This window comes from Ambystoma mexicanum, chromosome 6q, assembly GCF_040938575.1.
Source record: "Ambystoma mexicanum isolate Mex_15411 chromosome 6q, UKY_AmexF1_1, whole genome shotgun sequence".
NCBI classification, from domain to species: Eukaryota; Metazoa; Chordata; class Amphibia; order Caudata; family Ambystomatidae; genus Ambystoma; species Ambystoma mexicanum.
Genome location: NC_090937.1, coordinates 762,965,880 through 762,986,832, shown reverse-complemented (window position 1 = coordinate 762,986,832; position 20,953 = coordinate 762,965,880). Strand labels below are relative to the sequence as shown.

General features: G+C 47.6%; 1 protein-coding gene across 5 annotated transcripts in view; it reads right to left on the bottom strand.

The window, feature by feature from the left end:
• Nucleotides 1-20,953, bottom strand: part of ARFIP1 (ARF interacting protein 1) — a 607,935-nt gene that overhangs the window by 123,558 nt on the left and 463,424 nt on the right. For all 5 annotated transcript variants that reach the window (XM_069631288.1, XM_069631287.1, XM_069631291.1 and 2 more), the window contains one exon: nt 19,645-19,866. In XM_069631288.1, coding sequence (XP_069487389.1) covers nt 19,645-19,866 — 222 coding nt within the window. The remainder of the gene's footprint in view (nt 1-19,644; nt 19,867-20,953) is intronic.

Below are 20,953 nucleotides of genomic sequence, written 5' to 3'. Positions count from 1 at the left end.
TTCCCTACTGGGCACTTTGGCATCTGGTGGGAGGATCCAATTGGGGCCAGCTCTGCTAGTTACTGAAATATCTGTCATGCTATCCATACCATATCCATGGTGCCAATATCCTTGACAGATGACCGACTCTCCATCCTCCACGCTTGATGGAGGAGCAGGAGAGGGAGGGGAGAAGGATTCCACGTTCATCGAGATGACCATTTTCTGGGGCTCTCGGTCCCCTTTGGCAGTCTATTTGTTCAGCAATAAGGTGTGTTGTGAAACGCTAAGGAGGTTCATTTTGAGGAGTGTACTGGACATCAAACAGTGCTAGTTTGATGAAGTTAGGGCTATTGAAAAAGTGGATTTGCATTTGGTTTTGCTTGATGTCACAAGTTATCACGTTTTGATTCGGATACGTTACTTGACGGGTTGGCTTGCTCTCTGGGATGATGCCCTCTGTCAGATAGTTTTCCTAAATGTCCAAAGACTAAATGCACCTTTTGAACGATGAGCTATACTCCAACATCTGCACTCCTTACAGGCAGATACACACTTCTTATAAGAAACTCACCTTCTAAATATCACTCAGAAGAGATTGAGATCCAAAAACATTCCCGTCCATTTCTCTGCTTCTGACATTGGGCATTAAGCTTGAAATTGGAGTAAAGACGTACACAGTTGGGTCGATTTATGATACAAATTATCATATCAGTTTCTTTTGCAATGATATTATTGTCTCTGTGGAGATGTTCCAGGTGGAGAGGTCATCTTTGGGGGAGATTTAATTGTTTTCTGGACCATTAAATAGATATGTCGAGTCATATTGCCAACTATTGGACCAATGACCCTTCATGCCGCCATTTCAGATTTGGGTCTAGCCGACATTGCGTGTCAGTTACTCACATCCACAAGAGCTATTCAAAGCACAGACTAATTTAACTTCTCAATCTCTGGTTTAAACTACATTGGTTGAAGAAGAACAAGTTACTTCTTACCTGCTAACTTTCTTTCGACGGGATGTTCCTCCGACGTATTCCTTATCTTTGATAATACGTTTCCAGCTTGCTGGCCTCGGAAATGTTTTCTGTAGAGGGCGCTGCGCGTCGACGTCTGCCGAGTCGATGTCCCTCGACGGCCACCGTATCGGCGCCAACGTCACCATGCCCATAAATAGGCACGCGCTGCATCCGTTGCTCAGTTCCGTTTTGTAGTATAAGAAAAGACATGCCTGAATCGGTTAGTAACCTTGAAGGAGCGAAAGCTGCAACCACAAGGGAAGTTATCACTGCGGGGATGGATGGGAGGGGCGATAAGGAATACGTCGGAGGAACATCCCATCGAAAGAACGTTACCAGGTAAGAAGTAACTTGTTCTTCGAAGGGATTGTGTCCTCCGACGTATTCCTTATCTTTGATAGACTCCCATAGCAGTGGTATGTAATTGGAGGAGGGAGTGACAGTGTTATGTATCCCTTTAGGGATGGACCGAGTGTAATACGGCCTTGCCAAATCTGGTCTCTTGAGCAGTGGAGGAATCCAGATTGTAAAATGTTTTTAATGTATGTGCGGACGCCCATGTGGCAGCCACACATGTCCCGGACCGGTACCCCTCTCTGGAGAACCGAAGAAGCTGCGATACCCCTGGTTGAATGAGCCCTGAGGTTTTGTGTTGGCTCTTTCCCTGCTAGTCTATAACATTCCAGGATGGCCAAGATAATCCACCTGGAGATGGTTTGTTTTGTTACGAGTAGTCCCAACTTGTGACCTGAGTATCCTACAAACAGCTGGTCTGCTTGCCTGATCCTAGCCATTCTGCTGATGTAAAAACTGAGAGCTTGCCTAGGGTCCAGCGTGTAGCCTTTCCTCCTCTTTCCCCGGATGGGGAGGAGGGTAGAATGAAGGCAAGGTAATTTTCTGAGTAATAAAGAATTCAGAAACCACCTTTGGAAGAAAATTAGGCTTCACCTGAAGGACAACCTTGTCCTTGTGGAAAAGTGTATGTGGGGGTTTACAGGAGAGAGCTTGTAGCTCACTCACCCTCCTAGCAGATGTTAGTGCTACAAGTAGGACAGTTTTAAGTGTGAGAAATCTCAATGCGCAAGAGTGAAGTGGCTCGAATGGAGTGCCCATTAAGAAGTTTAAGACTAAATTAAAGTCCCATAATGGAACCTGGAATGGTTTTGGAGGGTAAACATTAGTTAGACCCTTGAGAAATTGTGCCACTAGAGGAATTTTGAAATACGATGGTTCCTCCGCAGTGCGCTTGAAGATAGAAAGCGCTGCGAGGTAGCCTTTTACAGTGCCAACTTGAAGGCCTGAGTTTGCCAAGTAGAGTAAAAACGATAAAACCGTTGGTGTGCCACATGAAAAAGGGTCGATATTCTCTTCCCTACACCAGCTGCAAAACTTGTTCCAATGGCAGCGGTATAAAGACTTTGTTGCTGGTCTTCTGGCCGAAAGCAACACCTCCATGACATCATCAGGGAGATCCCAATCCTTGTACCTCAACCTTTCAGAAGCCAAGCGTGAAGGTTGAGGGTTCTGGTGTCTGGATGGAGGAGATCCCAATCCTTGTACCTCAACCTTTCAGAAGCCAAGCGTGAAGGTTGAGGGTTCTGGTGTCTGGATGGAGAACCTGACCTCCCTTCTGCGAGAGAAGATTCTCTTTGAGTGGAAGACGGATTGGAGGACAGATGGACATATCTAGAAGGTCCGGGTACCACGTTCTCCTGGCCCAGTCCAGGGAAATTACGATCATGGTTTTCCAGAATCTTCTCAACCTCCTGATCATTTGAGGAATAACAGGGACTGGTGGGAACGCGTAGAGGAGTGGAAACTCCCAGTCCACTACGAACGCGTCTCCTAGAGCTCCTCTCGGGGGAAATTCCCTTGAACAGAACACATCGCACTTCCTGTTGGTGCTTGTGGCGAACAGATCCACCTGAGGGGTTCCCCAAAGGGCAAAGATCTCTTGAAGGACTTCCTGAGCTAGCTCCCATTCGTGGGAGACTGTGCTCTGCTGCCTCAGAGCGTCCGCTGTCAAATTCTTCTCTCCGGCTAGGTGGACTGCCGATAGAGAGATTCCTTCCCGAATTGCCCAAAACCAGAGCTGCATTGCCTCTCTGTACAGTGGCAGTGATCCTACGCCTCCTCTTTTGTTGAGGTAGTGCATGGCCATCGTGTTGTCTGTCATTATCAGGACATTTCTCCCCTGTACTGATGGCAGGAAAGCTTTCAGCGCTAGTTTGATCGCTCTCAGCTCCAATAGGTTGATGTGTAGTCTGGACTCCGATGGAGACCAACGACCGCTGATGGTCAAATCGTTGGCATGGGCTCCCCACCCCGTGAGTGAGGCGTCTGTGAATACTGTTATCTCCGGCCATGGTTGCCAAAACAGTTCTCCTTTCAAGATGTTCTCTGGATAGGCCCACCATTGAAGGTCGCGGGCTACCTTGTCCAGAATCCGGAGGAGATCTGTCATTCTCCCTGAGAATTGCGACCACTGACTTCTCAATGCCCACTGAAGAGATCTCATTCTCAGGCGAGCCTCTGGCACAAGGAAGATGCAGGATGCCATGAGGCCTAGCAACCTCAAAAAGTCGAAGGCTGGGAGACGCTGGGCATTCTGAAACTTGGTGACCATCTGTAGAATATCTTGAGCCCTCACCTCTGGTGGCGAGGCTTTTCCCAGGGAAGTGTCCAGGACCGCTCCAATGTACTGGAGTCTCTGAGATGGTATCATCTGTGACTTCTTTAAATTGAGGGAGAAGCCCAGTCTGTGAAGGAAGAGGCAGACATAACCTAGCTGGGTCCGGGCCTGTTCCGAAGATACGGCCCTGATCAGCCAATCGTCCAGGTAGGGATAGACGTGGATCCCTTCCCTCCTTAGACTCGCCGCCACTACCGTACCGACATCAGCTTGGTGAAGACCCCCGGGGCAGAGGTCAGCCCAAATGGCAGAACTCGAAATTGATAATGAGAGTTGCCAATTGCGAACCTCAGGTATTTCCTGTGCTTGAGATGGATTGGCACATGGAAATAAGCATCCTGAAGGTCCAGAGATACCAGCCAGTCCTGGAGCTGGAGGGCCTGAAGGATCTGAGAGAGAGTTACCATCTTGAACTTGTCCTTCCTGAGGAACTTGTTCAATTCTCGTAAGTCCAGGATGGGTCTCGGTCCTCCGTCCTTCTTTGGTATGAGAAAGTAGGGAGGAGTACCAGTCCTTGTTCCTGTCCGCTACAGGTACCGTTTCTATGGCACCTTTCTCTAGCAGGTCCATAATTTCCTGCAAGAGGAGCGGATCTGGACCTTTTAGGGAGCTGTTCCCCGGTGGATGACTCTGAGGGATGTGTAGAAAGGGTAGGCAGTAACCTTGGGCAACTGCCTCCAACGCCCAAGCATCTGACGTTATAGCCTGCCATTCCGTCAGATGGTGAGTTAACCTGCCCCCTACAGGTGTCTTGTGTGCGAAGGCCTCAGAGTGGTTTGTAGGCGGCTGATGCAGATGCCGAGGGTAAAGAGGCACCTGCTGCTGCTGCGGTCTTAGTACCTTTGACCCGTCCACCTCGGGTGGATCTTCTTTGGCCTCTTTGAGCCGGCTGTCCTCTGCCTTTTCCGAATGCGGAATAATAGCGAAAGGACTTTCCTCTCCCAGAGGTTCCTGAGGGGCGAAAAGGAGTTTGGCGGATAGCAACTCCTAAGGATTTTGCTGCTGCTTTAGATGTCTGCAACTTTTCCAAACGGTCATCAGCCTTTTTTTCAAATAATGAAGAGCCGTCAAAGGGCATATTCAAAAGTCTGGCCTGTACATCTGGAGCAAAGCCAGAATTTCGCAACCACGCATGCCTGCGGATTGTTGTACTGGCCGCCATGGACCTGCTGATACTGTCAGCGGAATCGATGCCAGTTTGAAGAGACTCGCACATGGCATCTTTGCCATCTTGAATGATGTTAAGGAAGGCTTCCTTCTCCTCTCCATCGGGTATGCAGTCAGCCGCTGATGAAGCAAACTCCCATAATGTGTGACTGAACCTGGCGAGCGTACAGGTGGCGTTGATGGACTTCAACGCCATACTACAGGCAGAGAAGACTTTCTTTGCCATAGAGTCGTACCTCTTGTCATCCCTGTCCTGTGGGACAGTAGGGTAAGCAGTCCTACTGCTGGATGAAGTTGCCGCTTGAACCACCAGGCTCTCTGGGGTCGGGTGTTTTGACAGGTATTCAGGGTCAGCAGCCGCTACCCTATACTTTGTCGACAGTCTTTTATTGACTGCTGGGATGACTTCGGGAGTCTCCCAATTGGATGCAATTTTTCTTTGTAGGGCTGCATGGAAGGGGACCACTGGGTCCTCCTGTGGGCCTTTGTCCAATATATCCGTTAGATCATCCTGTTGGAAAACAGGTGAAGGCGCAGACCAACCCATAAACTCAATTATTCTTGCCATCAGGGTTCTATATGGTGTTTCGGCATGTTCCCCTGGGTCTGGCTTTACAAATTCCACTTCTGGGGAAGTGTGAAGTCCACTGGCCTCATGAAGTGAGTCCTGTAGTTCCTTCAGCCTCCTTTCTTCGGAGGTGAAATCCTCTGCAGCAGGCAGTGTGGATCTCTGTAAACCAAAAGTTTCTTGGTCAGAGTCTTCTCTTTCTTCATAAATTGAAGAAAGACCAGGGTATTCTGATCTCTGAAATGGAGTAAAGCCCATCTCTAGGGCCGAAGGAGCCAAACTCGTCGTTATTGGACGAGAAAATGTCAAAGTCGTCGACGCCGATGTAACCGGCTTCGAAGGTGCAGAAAATGGCGTGGAAAAAACTGGAAGGGGTCTCGAAGAACTCGAGAGGATCAGGATCCTACTCGAGTGCATCGACGACGATCTCGGCGTCGTGCCGGAGGCCCTTGAAAACACCGTTCGACAACCCTTCGACCACGGCAAAGATGGCGCCGACCCGTGCATCGAAGGAACCTTCGACGACGGCGAAGACGGTGCCTTCTTACCCGATGGCTCATGGCGCTCTCGGGTGGAATGTTTCGCCGGGTGCTGCGACTCGTGGCGTTTTGATTTTTTGGGTTTTTCACCCGGGGTATCACCCTCAGCTGTCTTCGAGGGGGTCGAGGCCGCGTTCTCGAAGACGCTTAACATTTTCTTTCTGAATTCCTCCCACTCAGCTTGAGAACTGTGTTTGGTGGGACGGCAAACTCTTTCTGGGGGACACCGAAGACGAGGAATGGGACCTTTGACGTCTCTTTTTTGAGTGTCTAGATCTCGACGAATGGTGGGAGCTGCTTCGAGATCTAGAATGGGAGTGTTTTCGACGGCGAGGAGACGAATGCCTCGACTCAGCCGATGAAACTTTCGAGGAGGATTTGGCTGATTTACCTCTCTCGAGCTTCCCCTTTCGCTCTTTCAGGGCTTTTGCCGTCATGGACATGCAGTCCTCACACTACGAACAATGGTGCTCGGACCCCAAGCACCATAAACAGACCCTGTGTGGATCAGTTATTGACATTTTTTTTACCGCAGTCTCGACATTTCTTGAAGCCGGATCGCGGCGTCGTCGGTTCTGATGAAGAAGCCATCGAGAACGATAAGTGAATATTTGTCGAAATAGATTTAGATAAACCTGACTGAACTGAGCAACGACGTTCAGAGGCCCCACGAAGCGCGTAAAAACAGAACTGAGCAACGGACGCAGCACGTGTCTATTTATGGGCATGGTGACGTCGGCGCTGATACGGTGGCCGTCGAGGGAGATCGACTCGGCGGACATCGACGCGCAGCGCCCTCTACAGAAAAAATTTCCGAGGCCAGCAAGCTGGAAACGTATTATCAAAGATAAGGAATACGTCGGAGGACACAATCCTTTTGAAATGTCTTTTGGTTCATTCCCCATCATATTAAAATGGTCACTGGCAGATTTAGTAGGCAGACCAACTATACACAGGAGGTGGAATAATGTCCTTCTGAATGAAGTGGGGGCAGTCCAGTCACTGTCTGAACAGCTTTCACATTACTTTGAAGAAAATTTGGTTGGGCAGATCTCAAGCCACGTTATGGGAATCTGTAAAATCTGCAATTATGGGAAACATTCAGTACAACATCTGGCTGGAAAAAAGCTAGGGATAAATTCAGAGATGCCCTGACCAATTGGTACCTGATATTGAAGAGGTTCATAGAACTTCTGGATCCCTGAAATCAGAGACAAATGAAGACTGCAAGGCCGCACTGGGTACTGATCACATAGCCCAATCGTCATTACAAACAAGGCACTTTTATTATAGAGTTGAAAAAGGCCAATATGTTATTAAGATATACACTGAAGCAGCTGTGGCGCTGCAAAGTAATTACAACCCTAACAAATGAACAGGGTTTCTTACATTTGGCTAAGCAAGAGAACCTAGCTACTTTTGACAGGCTTGACAGGTTCTCTCAAAAGAAATGGCACATTTCTGAACAGAGCACAATTTGTGGCACCTGTTCAGTCACAATTGAGGAGTTCAAGAGGTCCCACCCTAACCATGGTCTGTCAGCTTTGCATCCTTTGCTGTGCTACTAGGATAAGATTTAACAAAGAATGAGCTTGATGGCTACTCTTCCCTCTCTGGGCAAACACTGACTTTCTGCTGAGTCAAAGCAATGAGAGTTTCCTCCACTGGAAAAAAGGGGGTCTCGCACACTTGGACCAATTATATGGGTAGGGCAGAGTAATGTTTTTTGCAGAGAGTACAACTACATTTTTGCTTAAGGCCAGTGATGAGGTCAGATTCATGCAACTGGGGTATTGGGCAGGCGGTCCCTCCACTTCTTGAGAGGGATATAGGAACTCACAGGTCTAGAACATCTTTTGCACATCGGTGCTATGAAACAGAAGATGTTAATTATTACAAAGATTGGAAACGCAATTCAAAGCATACCTATATGCTCCATTGGGAAAGTAAACTCCAGTCAGATCTAGATCTTAAATCCAGACAAGGGCTTCTATAACCTCTCTATGTACTCCAGCAAAAGGAAATGCCTAGAAACTCATGATGTGTTGGTATTCAACTCATTTTAGAATGTATGAGATCTTTCTCTCATCTCATTTTTTATTGGCAATGTTTCTGGACCACAGGTACCTTGCTGCATATGTGGCGATCAAGTTAAATGATACAACCATTTTGGTCAGAGATTTTGTCCCTAATCAAGCAAGTGGCAAGACTGAAATCAACAAAGGACCCAAAAGTGATTACTACAGGATGTCTGGCCCACAAGTGAGATTGGATACTCACATATGTGAAGAATCCTGCAGATCCCTTGCTAAAACGCTGCCTAAAGTCACCTCCCATTTGGCTGGGGGGGTGGGTGGAGCAGATGCTTCCTGATCCCACCCTTGGGGGTAGTGCACTGTGGGAGCAGCATCTGGGGAAAGACAGGGCCCAAGGTAATCAGGAGATTCTGTGGGACGAGACGCAGTATTTTTCCTGCGATGGACACATTCTTACCACTATGCCAGAAGAGGTTATGGCTTATTGTCATTTTAATTTCTCTCAATTTCTGGTTAAAACTAAAGTGATAAAACGTAAGGTTGTAACACCCAACCCTATTGCACCAAAGGAAAGAAAAATAACCTTTATTGTCCCCAACATCACATGTCCTCCTCAATATCAAAGGTACACTACGGAATAGTTAAAGTGCTGCCTTCACTACCACATCTCCCTCTAGTAGTCCTAAAATGTATAGCTCCTGTTAGAATTACTAAGGGAATTAAATCTACCCTTAAAAAGTTACTAGAAGTAGGAAAATCTAACTTTACCAAAGTGAATCCCACAGGGACTGAGACAAAGAAGAGGGCTCAGAAGGCATGTAGAAGTAGAAGCCAGGCAATCAGGCCCAAGGAACAAGTTACTTACCTGTAACTGTTCTCCAGCATGGGTCTGGCATGGATTCACATGCTCAAGAAAATTCCCCGCCGTCAGGCTGGGAATCCTCGGTAAAGAAAAAAATCAGTTTCGTTTCTGAACTTTTTTTTATTTTTTTATTGTTGAATTTAATCAAAATTGATTTTTTTACAACATCTTCAATTTATGTTTGTTTCCTTTGTGATCATTTTGTCACTCTTGGAGTATTGCGGTACAAAGGATTTTTTGATGTTGGGGTAAAAGAAGAAGGAAAAGGGCAGTAGCGGGAAAAGTCTTGGTTGGTTTCATTTCAAATCAAGTTTTTCCACTAGCGGTTGAAGGATCTTGAATGTCGCTAGTTGTCATGACGTTCTGTCTCCACTGATCATCCTTTCCCACCATGTCTCTTCGTCAGTTATTGACGATTGGCGAAGAAGGTATTTCATGTAGGAAAGCCGTATCTCCATTGTACTTGGGCAAGACAGTAGTAGATGGTGAATGGTCTCCGTCTCTTTGTTACAGAATCTGCATATGTTAGTCAGAGAATGATTCCTAATGTGACGTATTTCATTGGTGTCTAGAAGGTTTAGTCTTGCTCTCATAAGGTTACGTGTCGGTCGACTGGTAAATTTTTTGATGTAGTTCTGAAGTACATTTAGTTTCTTCCATGCTGGAGGCAAGTGAGAAGCAAGTTTGTAGTTGGAAGCTGCGTCGAGAGTACGGATCCAATCCATCTCTTATTTTTTTAGTTATTCTTGTCGGATTGTTGATCAAGTCATCTTCTGTGCATTCAATAGTTTGCAATAAAGCTTGGTTTTCTTTTTTCCATCGGGTGAGCATTTTGCAACTTGAAGCTTGGATTTCTTTGTAGACAAGACCGTGGAGAAAGGAACAGTTTGGAAGAATACATTTTCTGTAGAGCATCAGCGTGTTACAGTCTACCGTGCCCTGAAGGGAAAGCAGACTAAGTTCTCGACGTATCAGTCAGACAGGTGTGGAGTGTGGTAGGAAAACAACTGTCCTCCAAAAGTAGGCCTCTAGTTTGGGCCAAAGAACCTTGGGTAGACACGGCATAGCCTCAGAACCATACGTCATGATAGGAACCACCTTTAGTTTGTAGAAGTTTAATAATGGAATGGTAGAAAATTTGCCAAATTTTCTATCTATTGCTTTGCCTTTTGTTGCTGTCTTACTGCCCCCAGCCAATGACTACCCTCTACCTAAGGCCCTCTGGCAGCCATCTTTAGATTTGGTAGCACGTAAAGTGGCAGTAGGACCAAGAGAAGAGCCGCAGAGGGGTTGGAGAGAGGGTTTGCATGTGAATCCATGCCAGACCCATGCTGGAAAACAACAGTTACAGGTAAGTAACTTGTTCCTTCTCCAGCATTGGGTCCGGCATGGATTCACATGCTCATGAATACAAGAATACATAGCAGTACACACATGCACAACCACGGGAGGTGGCAAGACTCAACATTAAGCATTTCAACAACTCAACATTAAGCATCTCTGACCTCCTCACCAGGCTCACCTTCAAGCGAACAGGTTGCGCAGCACTGCCTGGCCGACTCTGGACTCCTACCTGGAATGAAGGTCGACGCAGTAGAATCTTGTGAAGGTGTGTGTCGATCTCCACGTAGCAGCCCTGCAGATGTCTAGCAGGGGCACACCAGATAGGAACGCCAGGTAAGCAGCGATCGCTCTGGTTGAATGGGGGCTCGGACGGCAGGGCAACAGTCAGTATGCCAACCGGTGACAATGCATGATGCAGCCGGAGAGCCATCTGGAAATGGAAGCCTTCGAGAGAGCCTTCCCTTGGTTCACAGGTCCAAAGTTCACAAATAGCTGTGATGTCTTACGAAGGCTCTTCGTACGGTCCATGTAGAACTTCAGCGCTCTAGCCACATCCAGCGAGTGCAAAGTCCTCTCAGCCGGCGACGAAGGCGACGGGAAGAAAACAGGTAACACCAAGGGCTCGTTGAGATGGAAGTCTGATGGTATGAAGGAGGGGTGTGTCCTCAGCACTACCCTCGTCTCGTGGAATGTCAGGTATGGAGGTTCACAGGAGAGGGCCTGGATCTCTCCCACTCGTCGTTCGGAAGTGATGGCCACAAAAAACACTGTCTTCCATGATAGGAATTTCAACGGTGCCAAATGCAGAGGCTCGAATGGCGGCCCCATGAGCCTGGTCAGCACCACGTTGAGCTCCCATGCCGGGGCCGGAACCTTCACCGGCGGGAACAACCGGAACAGTCATTTCATGAACTCTTTCACCAGGCGATGAGACCACAGAGATGATCGCTCCAGAGTTCCTGGGTAGCAGGAGATCGCCACCAGATGGATTTTGATGGTGGCATGAGCCAGCCCCGACTTGGCCAGCGACAGCAAGTATGGCAGCACTTGAGGGGCTGTAATCCGCAGAGGGTTAATCTTCTGTGCACCGCACCAGACAGAGAACCTCTTCCATTTGTGTCCATAGCACTTGAGAGTCGAGGACGCTCTGGCCTTTGCAAGCACCTCCTTGCAGTCTGCCGGGATATCGTACCCTCCGAACTCTAGTGCTGCAGGAGCCAGGCCTGCAGGTTCAGAAATCCCGGGTCGTGATGAGGATAGCGCCTCCTTCCCTGGCGAGAAGATCCGCGTCCTTCAGCATTTTGACCGGGGGGGGGGGAGACGCTGACATGTCCAGAAGGTCCAGGAACCAGATGTCTCGGCGACACCGGTGCGACAAGGATCATCCTGCACCGGGACCGTCTGAGTTAACTGATGAGTCGCAACGGCAACGGTGGGAACACATACAGGAACATACAGGGGAATCAGAAGGCATCGCCCAAGTTCCCCGGCTGGGGAAACCTGCTGGCGAACCTCCGGCACTTGGCGTTTGTCGCCGTCGCAAATAGGTCGATCTGGGGATTGCCCAATCGTCGGAATAGGAGATCCACTTGATCCTGCCGAACCTCCCACTCATGGCACGAGTGCAGCTCCCTGCTGAGTGAGTCGGCAATGGTGTTCTTCATTCCTGCCAGATGGAAGGGTACCAAGAACATCCTTTGGCCAAAAGCCCAGTGCCACAGATCCTGCACTTCCTTGGATAGGGCTGGGGATCTGGTGCCCCCCTGCATCCTGATGCAGAACATTGTGGTGGTGTTGTCAGTGAAGACCCTTACCACCTTGCCCTTGAGGGACAGAAGGAACGACCTGAGGGCCCAGAACACGGCTCGGAGCTCCACGACGTTGATGGTTAGTGACCTCTCCTCCGGGAGCCAAAGGCCTCTTGCGTGGAGATCTCCGTGTGCGCTCCCCATCCTTCCAGGGAGGCGTCCGTCATCACCATTTCCTGATGTGCTGGGGTCTGGAAGTCAACAGCTTTTGTACCTTGCCCAGGATGGCTTTCGTCCTCTCCTCCGATGGAGACGCCAACCATGCCACTGTGTCGAGTCTGGCTCCCTGAAACAGGGTGTCCTGCAACGGTAGCAAGTGGGACTTCACGAAGTTGATCGAGAATCCCAGTTCTGCAAGCAGGTCGGACGGTCTTCCCTGTGTGAACGACGGCGAGGTCTCTGGAATTTGGTGAAGACCCTGGGCGCTGACTTCGACCCGAAGGGCAGGGCCTTGAACTGATAGTGTCGCCCTTGGACCACGAATCGCAGGAACTTTCGGTGTCCTTTGTGTATGGGAATGTGGAAATAAGTATCCTTTAAGTCCAGCGAAGACAGGAAATCGCCCTCCTCCTGCTGTCCCAGCACATCCTGAAGGGTGACCATCCGGAACTTCTGGGACTTGATGTATTTGTTGAGGCGGCGAAGGTCCAGGATGGGTCGCAACGACTCCTTCAATAGAGGCCTTTGCCGGGTGAATCTGGGCCTTCACAACCTTGGGCACGCCTGAGGCCTTCACCTTAGGGGGAGGGTCGCTGCTTCGCTCCCCCTCCCGGCTGTCTCCATCAGGATAGACCAGGGCTTCTCCCGAAGATTACCCAGGTTCTCCGACATCCTCTTCACCGAGCCAGAGCGTTGGCTCATGGTTGATGGCGTCGGTGACATCGTGCCCTGCCTGGCAGCCAAGGAGCCCGAACCATTGGCACTCCCGGTACCTGCGGACTCACAGTGCTTTGCCTTTTGTTGAGCCCCCGTCGCTGGAGCGCCCTCAAAGGTCTTAGAAGACCGCTCGGACTTCTTCTCACCTGCGGCTGGGCTCTTCCCCTCCAGCCAGTTGGTGAGTCCGGTACGACGATCCTTCATTGTCCGGTCGGACATGTTCTTACATAACGCACAGCCCTTCTCCATGATGTGCGATTTGTCGTCGTGAAGGCAGTAGAGGCACCGGGAGTGCTCATCTTCCTTGAAGACATTCTGTAATCCACATCCAGGGCAGATTCTGAACAGCTTGGATTCTGGCGTCGTGTTTCCCTTGTCCTCGGCCATGACCACGCGGTGTAGGCCTCAAAGATCTTCCGAAATCCGCCAAGAAGTAGAAACTCGTCAAAAATTCGCCCTTGAGGGGCGTAGAAAAATTCCGAAACGGGTCCCCGTTGATCGGAAGTAGAATCGGTGGAGCTTGAGGCTCGATTGACCAAAAATATAAGAGTAAAAACGCCAAACACAGTAAAAGCTCGAGAGCTATAGCACGAGGACTCCCAACACTTGAACGTGCGGTAAAAATCAGAAGATGGCTGCCAGAGAAGGGGCTTACGTAGAGGGCAGTCATTGGCTGGGGGCAGTATGACCCAGAGACCAGTGACCAAAGATTTTTTCTTTACCGAGGATTCCCAGCCTGACAACCGGGAATATTCTTGAGCATGTGAATCCATGCCAGACCCCATGCTGGAGAACATCCTTTGTCAGGGTCAGGCAATTAACAGCAGCCTGCACCTGAAATGAAATGCCCCACCTAAGAGGCATAGGAGGCCACAGCAAGAAGGAGCAGAGAGAAGGAGCTGGAGCTGGAAGGGTGACAGTAGTAGCAGGAGGAGAAAAGCACAAGGCTGGCAGTTCATGAGGAAGTGTGTTCACTGGTGAGACACCGGGACAAGGAGAGAGCAGATTTCACCTGCAAGTTCTGAGAGGGTCCTGCGTTCACAAACCCTGCCTTGCCTGCACTGATAGAGCCATGCTGAGAGTGGGGGGTCTTCCCAGGTGCACCTAGTGGCTGTTATTGCTGAGCCGTGCTGAAGCCCGTAGCAAGAAGCCAGCCAAGGGACAGAGGGGCGAAGGACACCCCAGGTTGGCACGGCCAGAGACAGCCGTGCTGTAGAGGGATGTGGGTCCCAAGGGTGCCTAGAGCAGTGGAAAAAGAAGTAGAAGTCAGTAAATGGAAGCAGCCAGCATCTGCAGTGTTTCGGAAAGTGGTGAGTGAGGCTTGGCGTTCAGGTTCACTTCCAAACTCTTGCCAGCAACGGTAAACAGCTCTAAAGTGGCTTGTGCAAGAGAAGAAGCAACCCGATCTTGTTTGTTGTTGTGGAATCTAACTTTTGACAATGGAAATGTATTGCGTGCACTTCTGATAAAAGCTATAGTGCTGGCGTATGGAAATAGCCTTTCCTTTCCCATTGTTAAATGATTATCTAAAGCCGAAGTTGACATGTGTCTCCAATTAAGGGGAACGTTTTCAAAAGTCTCTCAAACCTTGGAAACTGAGTTTCACACTGTGTTGCAAGTGTGTTTAACATCAAAGGAAGGTCGTGTGTGACCAATTTTGATTCCCAACCAGAGATGGAGGTGTCTCTTTGTTAAGGTGTGGAAATACAGACTTTTACAGACACTTGAAGTTAAGAATATGAGGTTAAGAATATACTGTAAAGAGTGGTCACATATACCTAAAAGTGGTTTTCCTTTAAAGACTGAGCCTTGTAAATATGAGAATGAACATTCTTTAAAAGTAGAAGTTGTTATATTAAGAAGGACAAGCATTGCCAATAGGCGAACCCTTTCCAGGATAAAGAAAACCCTGTTGAAAACAAACCATCTAACAGGCGAAGTTGTTAAAGGTCCAGTGTCCTCTAATACAAGTGAAAAATTATTAGCAGAAGTTGAAACTGTGGCAATTCAGCTTCCAGGTAACTACTGGAACCTAGAGGGTGTGTACAAAGCAAGGGAAGGCAGCGGGTGCATGTAAGAAGACTAAAACCAGTAACCTGTAATGCAGAGACTGCTGAGGAGGGTAGGAAGTCAGTCTGGAAACCAGCAGGTTATCCAGGTGGCAGAAAGGCAGACTGGAGAGGCAAAGAGGCTGCCCTTTTCTTGAAGCAGGGAAAAGAAGAGTGCCTTGCCGACCTGTAGAGGCTGAAGTGTCTTATCTTTTGCCTAATTATTTGCACATATGAAGTAGAACCCTATCAAGAAATATGGTTTTGTATAAGACTGTCAGTTGATGTCACATTAAAAGTGGTTGGAGTAGTAGCACACTCTGGAACCAAGGAGTAGTTTTCTTTATTAATTTATTTTATTTGTTAGCTTTGTTGTTAGCACCCAGACCCGGAAGTATCACAGTGCCAGTGAGGTTACAGTACAGTTAGCAAGGTTACGGTTTTAGTTACAGGCAGTACATTTCCGTTAAGGTTGTCCAGTATGGTCAGGAATATTTGTTAAACAGTGCAGTTTACTTTTTTGTGAAAGATCAGGTAGGAAGGTTCTTCTTGGATGCAGGAAGGTAGGGAGTTCTAAAGAGTGGGAGCTATAATGGTGAAGCTAGATCCACCCGCTCTCTTTCTGTTGGATCTGGGGGCAATTAATGAGGTGGAGGAGCGCAAGCTGCCTAGGTTAGACTTTTTTGAGATGCAATATGTGAGGTAAGGGGGTGGGGGCAGTGTTGTGGAGGCAGCAATGAGGGATGGATGGGATTTTGAACTCAATGCGTGCCTTAATTGGGAGCCAGTGAGCTTCGCGTCTCGCTAGCAAGATGTGATCTGATCGCTTCAGGCCCCATACTGCCCTCAGGGCATTATTTTGCATCAGTTGTTTGTTGAGGTTTTTAGAAGCGGTTCCTGGAACATCACCCCCATATCTATTCACGTTAAAACATTGGGAGTTCATCTCCATTCAGAGCTAAACATGCAGAAACATGTCTGCTGCCTACTCTACCAAACATATCAATCTATCCAGGAAATTCCTTACCACCAACAACTGCCTTATGGTAGCCAGGGCCATTATTGGAAGTAAACTAGATTACTGCAATGCCATGGATGTCTGGATAGGTTGGGTTTGGTAGAATAGGCAGCGAACTAGGCGACCTCCTTGACATGTTTCTGCATGTTCAGCTCTGAATCAAGATGAACTCCCAATGTTTTAGATAAAGGGGTGATGTTCCAGTCCATGCAGAAAGGTGAAAGCAGGGTCAAGGTGTTTGAGGCAGTGCGGAGAGCCAACGATGTGGAGAGCCAACGATGAGGAGCTCTGTCTTGTCATTCAGGCAGAGATGGTGTGTAACCATCCAGGCCTGGATGATGCTGTAAATATGGTTGCAGGTTGCTGCGTCAAGTGATTGCCGGTGAGTTTAAGGAGGACCTGCATGTCGTCAGCAAAGTTTGCATACGGAATGCTTAAGCTGCCAGATGGTCAAAGAGAGGCTTGGTGTAAATATTGTACAGTGTTGGTGAGAGGCAGGATCCTTGTGGGATTCCATAGGAGACAGGATGGGGTCAGCTGCTTCAGTCTCAGCGAAGACCCTGGAGGATCGTCCAGTCAGGAAGGACTTGATTCAATTAGCTGCTTCGGTGAAGAGGTTGAATGTGGTAGTGAGGTGGTGGCATAAGATGTTGTGGTTGACGAGATCAAAATGCAGCTGAAAGGCGAAGTAAGAGGAGGATGCCGAGATGCCCTGCGTCCCAGATGTGATCGAGCTGTATCTTTAGGTTGAGGAGGGCTGATTCTGCGCTGTGTCTAGGCCTGAAGCCCGATTGGCGAGTGCCCAGTAGATTGTGGGTTAAAAGGTGGGTTTGAAGTTGGGAGTAGGCAGTACGGTCAAGAATTTACAGGAGGTAGGGTACCGTCGTGATGTGGCGGTAGTTGATGGGGAGGAGGAGGTCGAGAGAAGGTTTTTTTTAAGAGCTGTGCGACCCAGGCTTCTTTGATGGAGTTGGGTACTATTTGGGAAATTAAGGAAGCGTTGATGAAAATGGCAATGGTGGGGGCATTGGGGTCGGCAAACATCTTGATGAGGTGGGCAGGGCAGATGTCGACTGTGCAGTTGTATGCTCTGAGGCATTGGATGGTGGTGAGCACATCTGCCAAGGGTACGGGGGTGAAGTGAAAAAAGGGGTTTGTGGGAGCAAGGGAGGAGGTGAGAACAGGGAAATCTGATTCTGTGGAGGGGAGCAGGGATTTCTTGAGAATAGTTTTGTCGCCACGGTTGTGGGTTTTGTTAGCTAGGGCTGATTGTATAAGGGAGCACCAGGCTTTATCTTTCGGGAAACTAGCAATAGGATGGGCTAGAGTTTCAAACTCCTTTAGGGATTTTAAAGAGTTCTCTTTTGTTAGAGCTACCTTTATTAATTCTGGTGTTGTAGATGCTGGATTTTGCAGTAAGGATTGCAGTTTTATGTGATTTGACAATGGTCCTAAAGGCCTCCGTGTTTGTGAGGGTAGGGTTTTTTCTCAGATGTTCTTGGGTACATTTTAGTTTGCAAATGGATGTTAATTCCTCTGTGAATCAGTTGTGGCGGTTACTTTTTTTTGCGTGCCGTGGTTTTGCGAGGGACGGGCTGGTCTAGTGCGCAGAGGAACGCAGAGTTGTCGGCAACGAGAATGACTTTGGGGTCAGTGCTGTCAGGTTGCGACTCAAGGCAGACACAGATGGTGGGTTCCAATAGTACCTTGGTCATACAGGCAGGCGGATGCCCATTTTAGGGGTGCGGATAGATGCCAAGCACATGGTAAAGCGGATCAGGGAGTGGTCTGTCCAGGGTACAGGGCCAATGGAGGTCACCTGGACGGATGTGTTGATAAATAGGATCCAGTCGAGGATCAAGCCTTTATCGTGAGTGGGGAGGAAACAGCTTGGGAGAAGTTCATCGCAAAGAGAGCTGTGGTGAGGGCCCAAGACTTCTAGTCTCAGGGGTCTTTGTAACCTAGGTATCGCCTAGAAGCAGAAATTTGGTTTTGGGCTTGAGGAGAGGGGCAATGAGCAGGAGATGTCAGCGTCCGGGGTCCCGAGGTTGTTAGGTTGGTGGCAAAAGAGTAGGATGTTGACAGTGGTCTGGATGTTAGATTTCCTTTTGGCTAATAAGGTGTTTGTAGCCAAGCATCAGCGGAAGGCTCTGATGTGTAGGAGGGATATGGAGATCATGGCGACTCCATATATCCCTTATATAGTGACAGTAGTAAAACGGGGTGGTTGTTGATAGCTGAACAACAACCCAAGAAGAAGCATCCTGACAAATATACCAGAGGTACTGCAGAGGTTATCAAACATTTGTAGAATTGTAGAAAGAGAATTGATGACTGCAAGATGGTGAGATTACATTAAAACCTGTCGAAAGATAAATTAATTGCTGCAAATCTGGCTCTGAGATTTGGCCACTTTGCCAGCCGCTTGGTAAACAGGGATTTGGGCAGTAGATCGGTCGGGAAATTATTCAAAACCCCTTTCAAAACCCAGGCAGGATGACATTAAAATATGCAGAAACAAACATTAATTTGCACCAACAATGACCCGCACAACAACCTTTTTTTCCAGCAGCAAAAAAAAAAAAATAGGTCCAAACACCTTTCTCCTAAAGTGCCAAGGGCGAGGTATCTCGTCCTTGGGATTACCTCCCTGTTGCCAAGGACGAGATAGCTCGTCCTTGGCACTTAAGGGGTTAATGAAACAGAAAACGTTAGCAGGCATTGAATGGTGAAATACCAAATACCTTGGCACTGGGGGGAAAACCCATGGCAGTTAAAAGGTTAAGCGGTTTCAAAACAATGCCAGGGGAGCAAGCATTCTACTGTGTACTTCCTTCTCAACCTACATTGTATCTTTTGTGGCTAAAGTAGGAAAGTGCAAATAGCAGAAGCAAGCATGCAATTCTGCCCTAAAGAATGGTTCTTGCCTCTAGAGCACCAAATGGCTACCGTAAGTGAAAATGTGCTGCAGGTGGTACAGGTCAAATGATATAGAACATCTTGCACGACTGAAGTAGCTACACAAAAGATGTAATACATATTAGTGAAGATGACTGTACTATGTCAAAATTGCCAAGTAAAAATGTGGAATGTTTATATTTTTTATGAAAAAAGCCACCAGATGGCAATTATAAGTGCAAAACAAACTAAAATCGAATGGCTTTAAATTTGAAAAGAAACTATACGTGCGACTGCGTTCTTAAAGACAATCGTTCATGTATCCCCATTACCTTAATCAAGTTCGTCTCCAATAGCCCAGTACCTGGACCTTTTTCAAATTGTACATTTTGTGATTTCTGTAGTTTAGTATTCTGCCTTTGTCACACTATATTTTTTGAGTAGCCACTGAGATGAGAATTACTGTATGACAAACATGGTAGAGTGCACCGAAGAAGCCCAAAACATGTTCTGTGCTATATAAATATTTACATAAATTAAACCAGTAGAAGCGCACGTCTAGTCTCAGAGGTTATAGCTCAATATGATGCATTTCAGAGACAGCCTTTAGCTGCGTAATTGCTATTCTGGTATACTGCCAATAAGAAAGATGAAGCTTTTCTGGTCTGCAAAGATGATGAAACATGCCGATTTGTTTCAATGCGCCTTGATATTTTTGATGGCTGCACCGTTATCTTTCAAACCTATTCATTTAAAAAAAAAAAAAAAAATAAACTATCAAATAGCTTACGTGAAGTTCCAAGGATTTCAAACTTAGGTCTGCAAATGCATCTCCAAGCTGCCTCTGGGTTTGTACCATCTGGCACAGCTGCGATGACAAAGTCTGAGCCAGTTTTAATATATTTTCATATTTTCGTTTGTTATCTCTTAGTATTTCTATTTGTGCCTCCAGTTCCAAGTCCACTGTTCTTGAGCCACGACCCAGCCTCTCCGAAAGAATCTGACGTGTGCACTGATGGAAGTGGGAAAAGAAATGGGAACACGTTATTCTATTGTACAAGAAAAAGAAATCAATTAAACAGTATATATATATTAATAATCACATTGTGCTACAAAATGAAGTGTGCGAGTTAGTCCTTCGCCCTAGACACATTATTTTGCAAAAATAAAGCAGAGATAGGTATGTAAAAGATTATACGGTTTTCGACTTATTGAATCGCTCTCATGACAAAAGGATGCCCCTTAATCAGCACAGGTATGGTCTTCAAGACTATCTGATGAAATATTGATGACAATCACTTGCTTATACGACAGATTACTTCGTTGCCCTGGGATGTTGGTTTGCTTCTTACTTTCTACCCCTACAATGCCCCTGAACACCCCTCCGCCCGCAGTGATTTTTCCAGCAGCTCCTTAATCTAAATATAGACGACCGCAGAACTCCAACATGGTCGATCTGCATAAGTCTATATGCAAGGTCTTCTTGAAAGCTTTAAAGAAATCGGGCATATGCAATACTTGAAAAAGGGACAAGTAGAGTGTCCAATCTCGCTGCCTAAGTAAATGAAATACAGCATAAAATGTAAACACATCCTGCCCGCCCCCAGAACCCTGACCCAATGTGACCATCAAAGTCTGGGGTGGGGTTTAAATTTGCTCACCCCTCACACCCCAGCTTGTGCTAGAGTCATTATAGTAGCAGGGTCAAGAGATGATGTTGGCATGATGCAATGAGCTGAGGGATACACAAGGCATAGTCTGAAGTTCATACCTCTTGCCACCCTTAGCTTGTGACTTCTTGTTGTCTTTGAGAGCACTGAGCAGAGCTTAGAGAGTGAAAAGAGCACATGACCATAGAAGAGAAGACCCACCCGCCATCCATGCCAGCAGCAGCCCATATTTTATCTTGCTTGGCCATGGATAGCAGGCCGAAAAAAACTTTTTTGGTAACAGGAAGAGTGCTCTAGATAATAAAGACAGCAGTAGTTATGAGAGCACATGTGACAATGTGTGTGTGGTCCAGTAGTGTAGTTTGGTGATGCTGGCGTTGACTAAATTAACATGTGCAGGGGTGTGTGTAGTGTGAATGACGGTGAGCG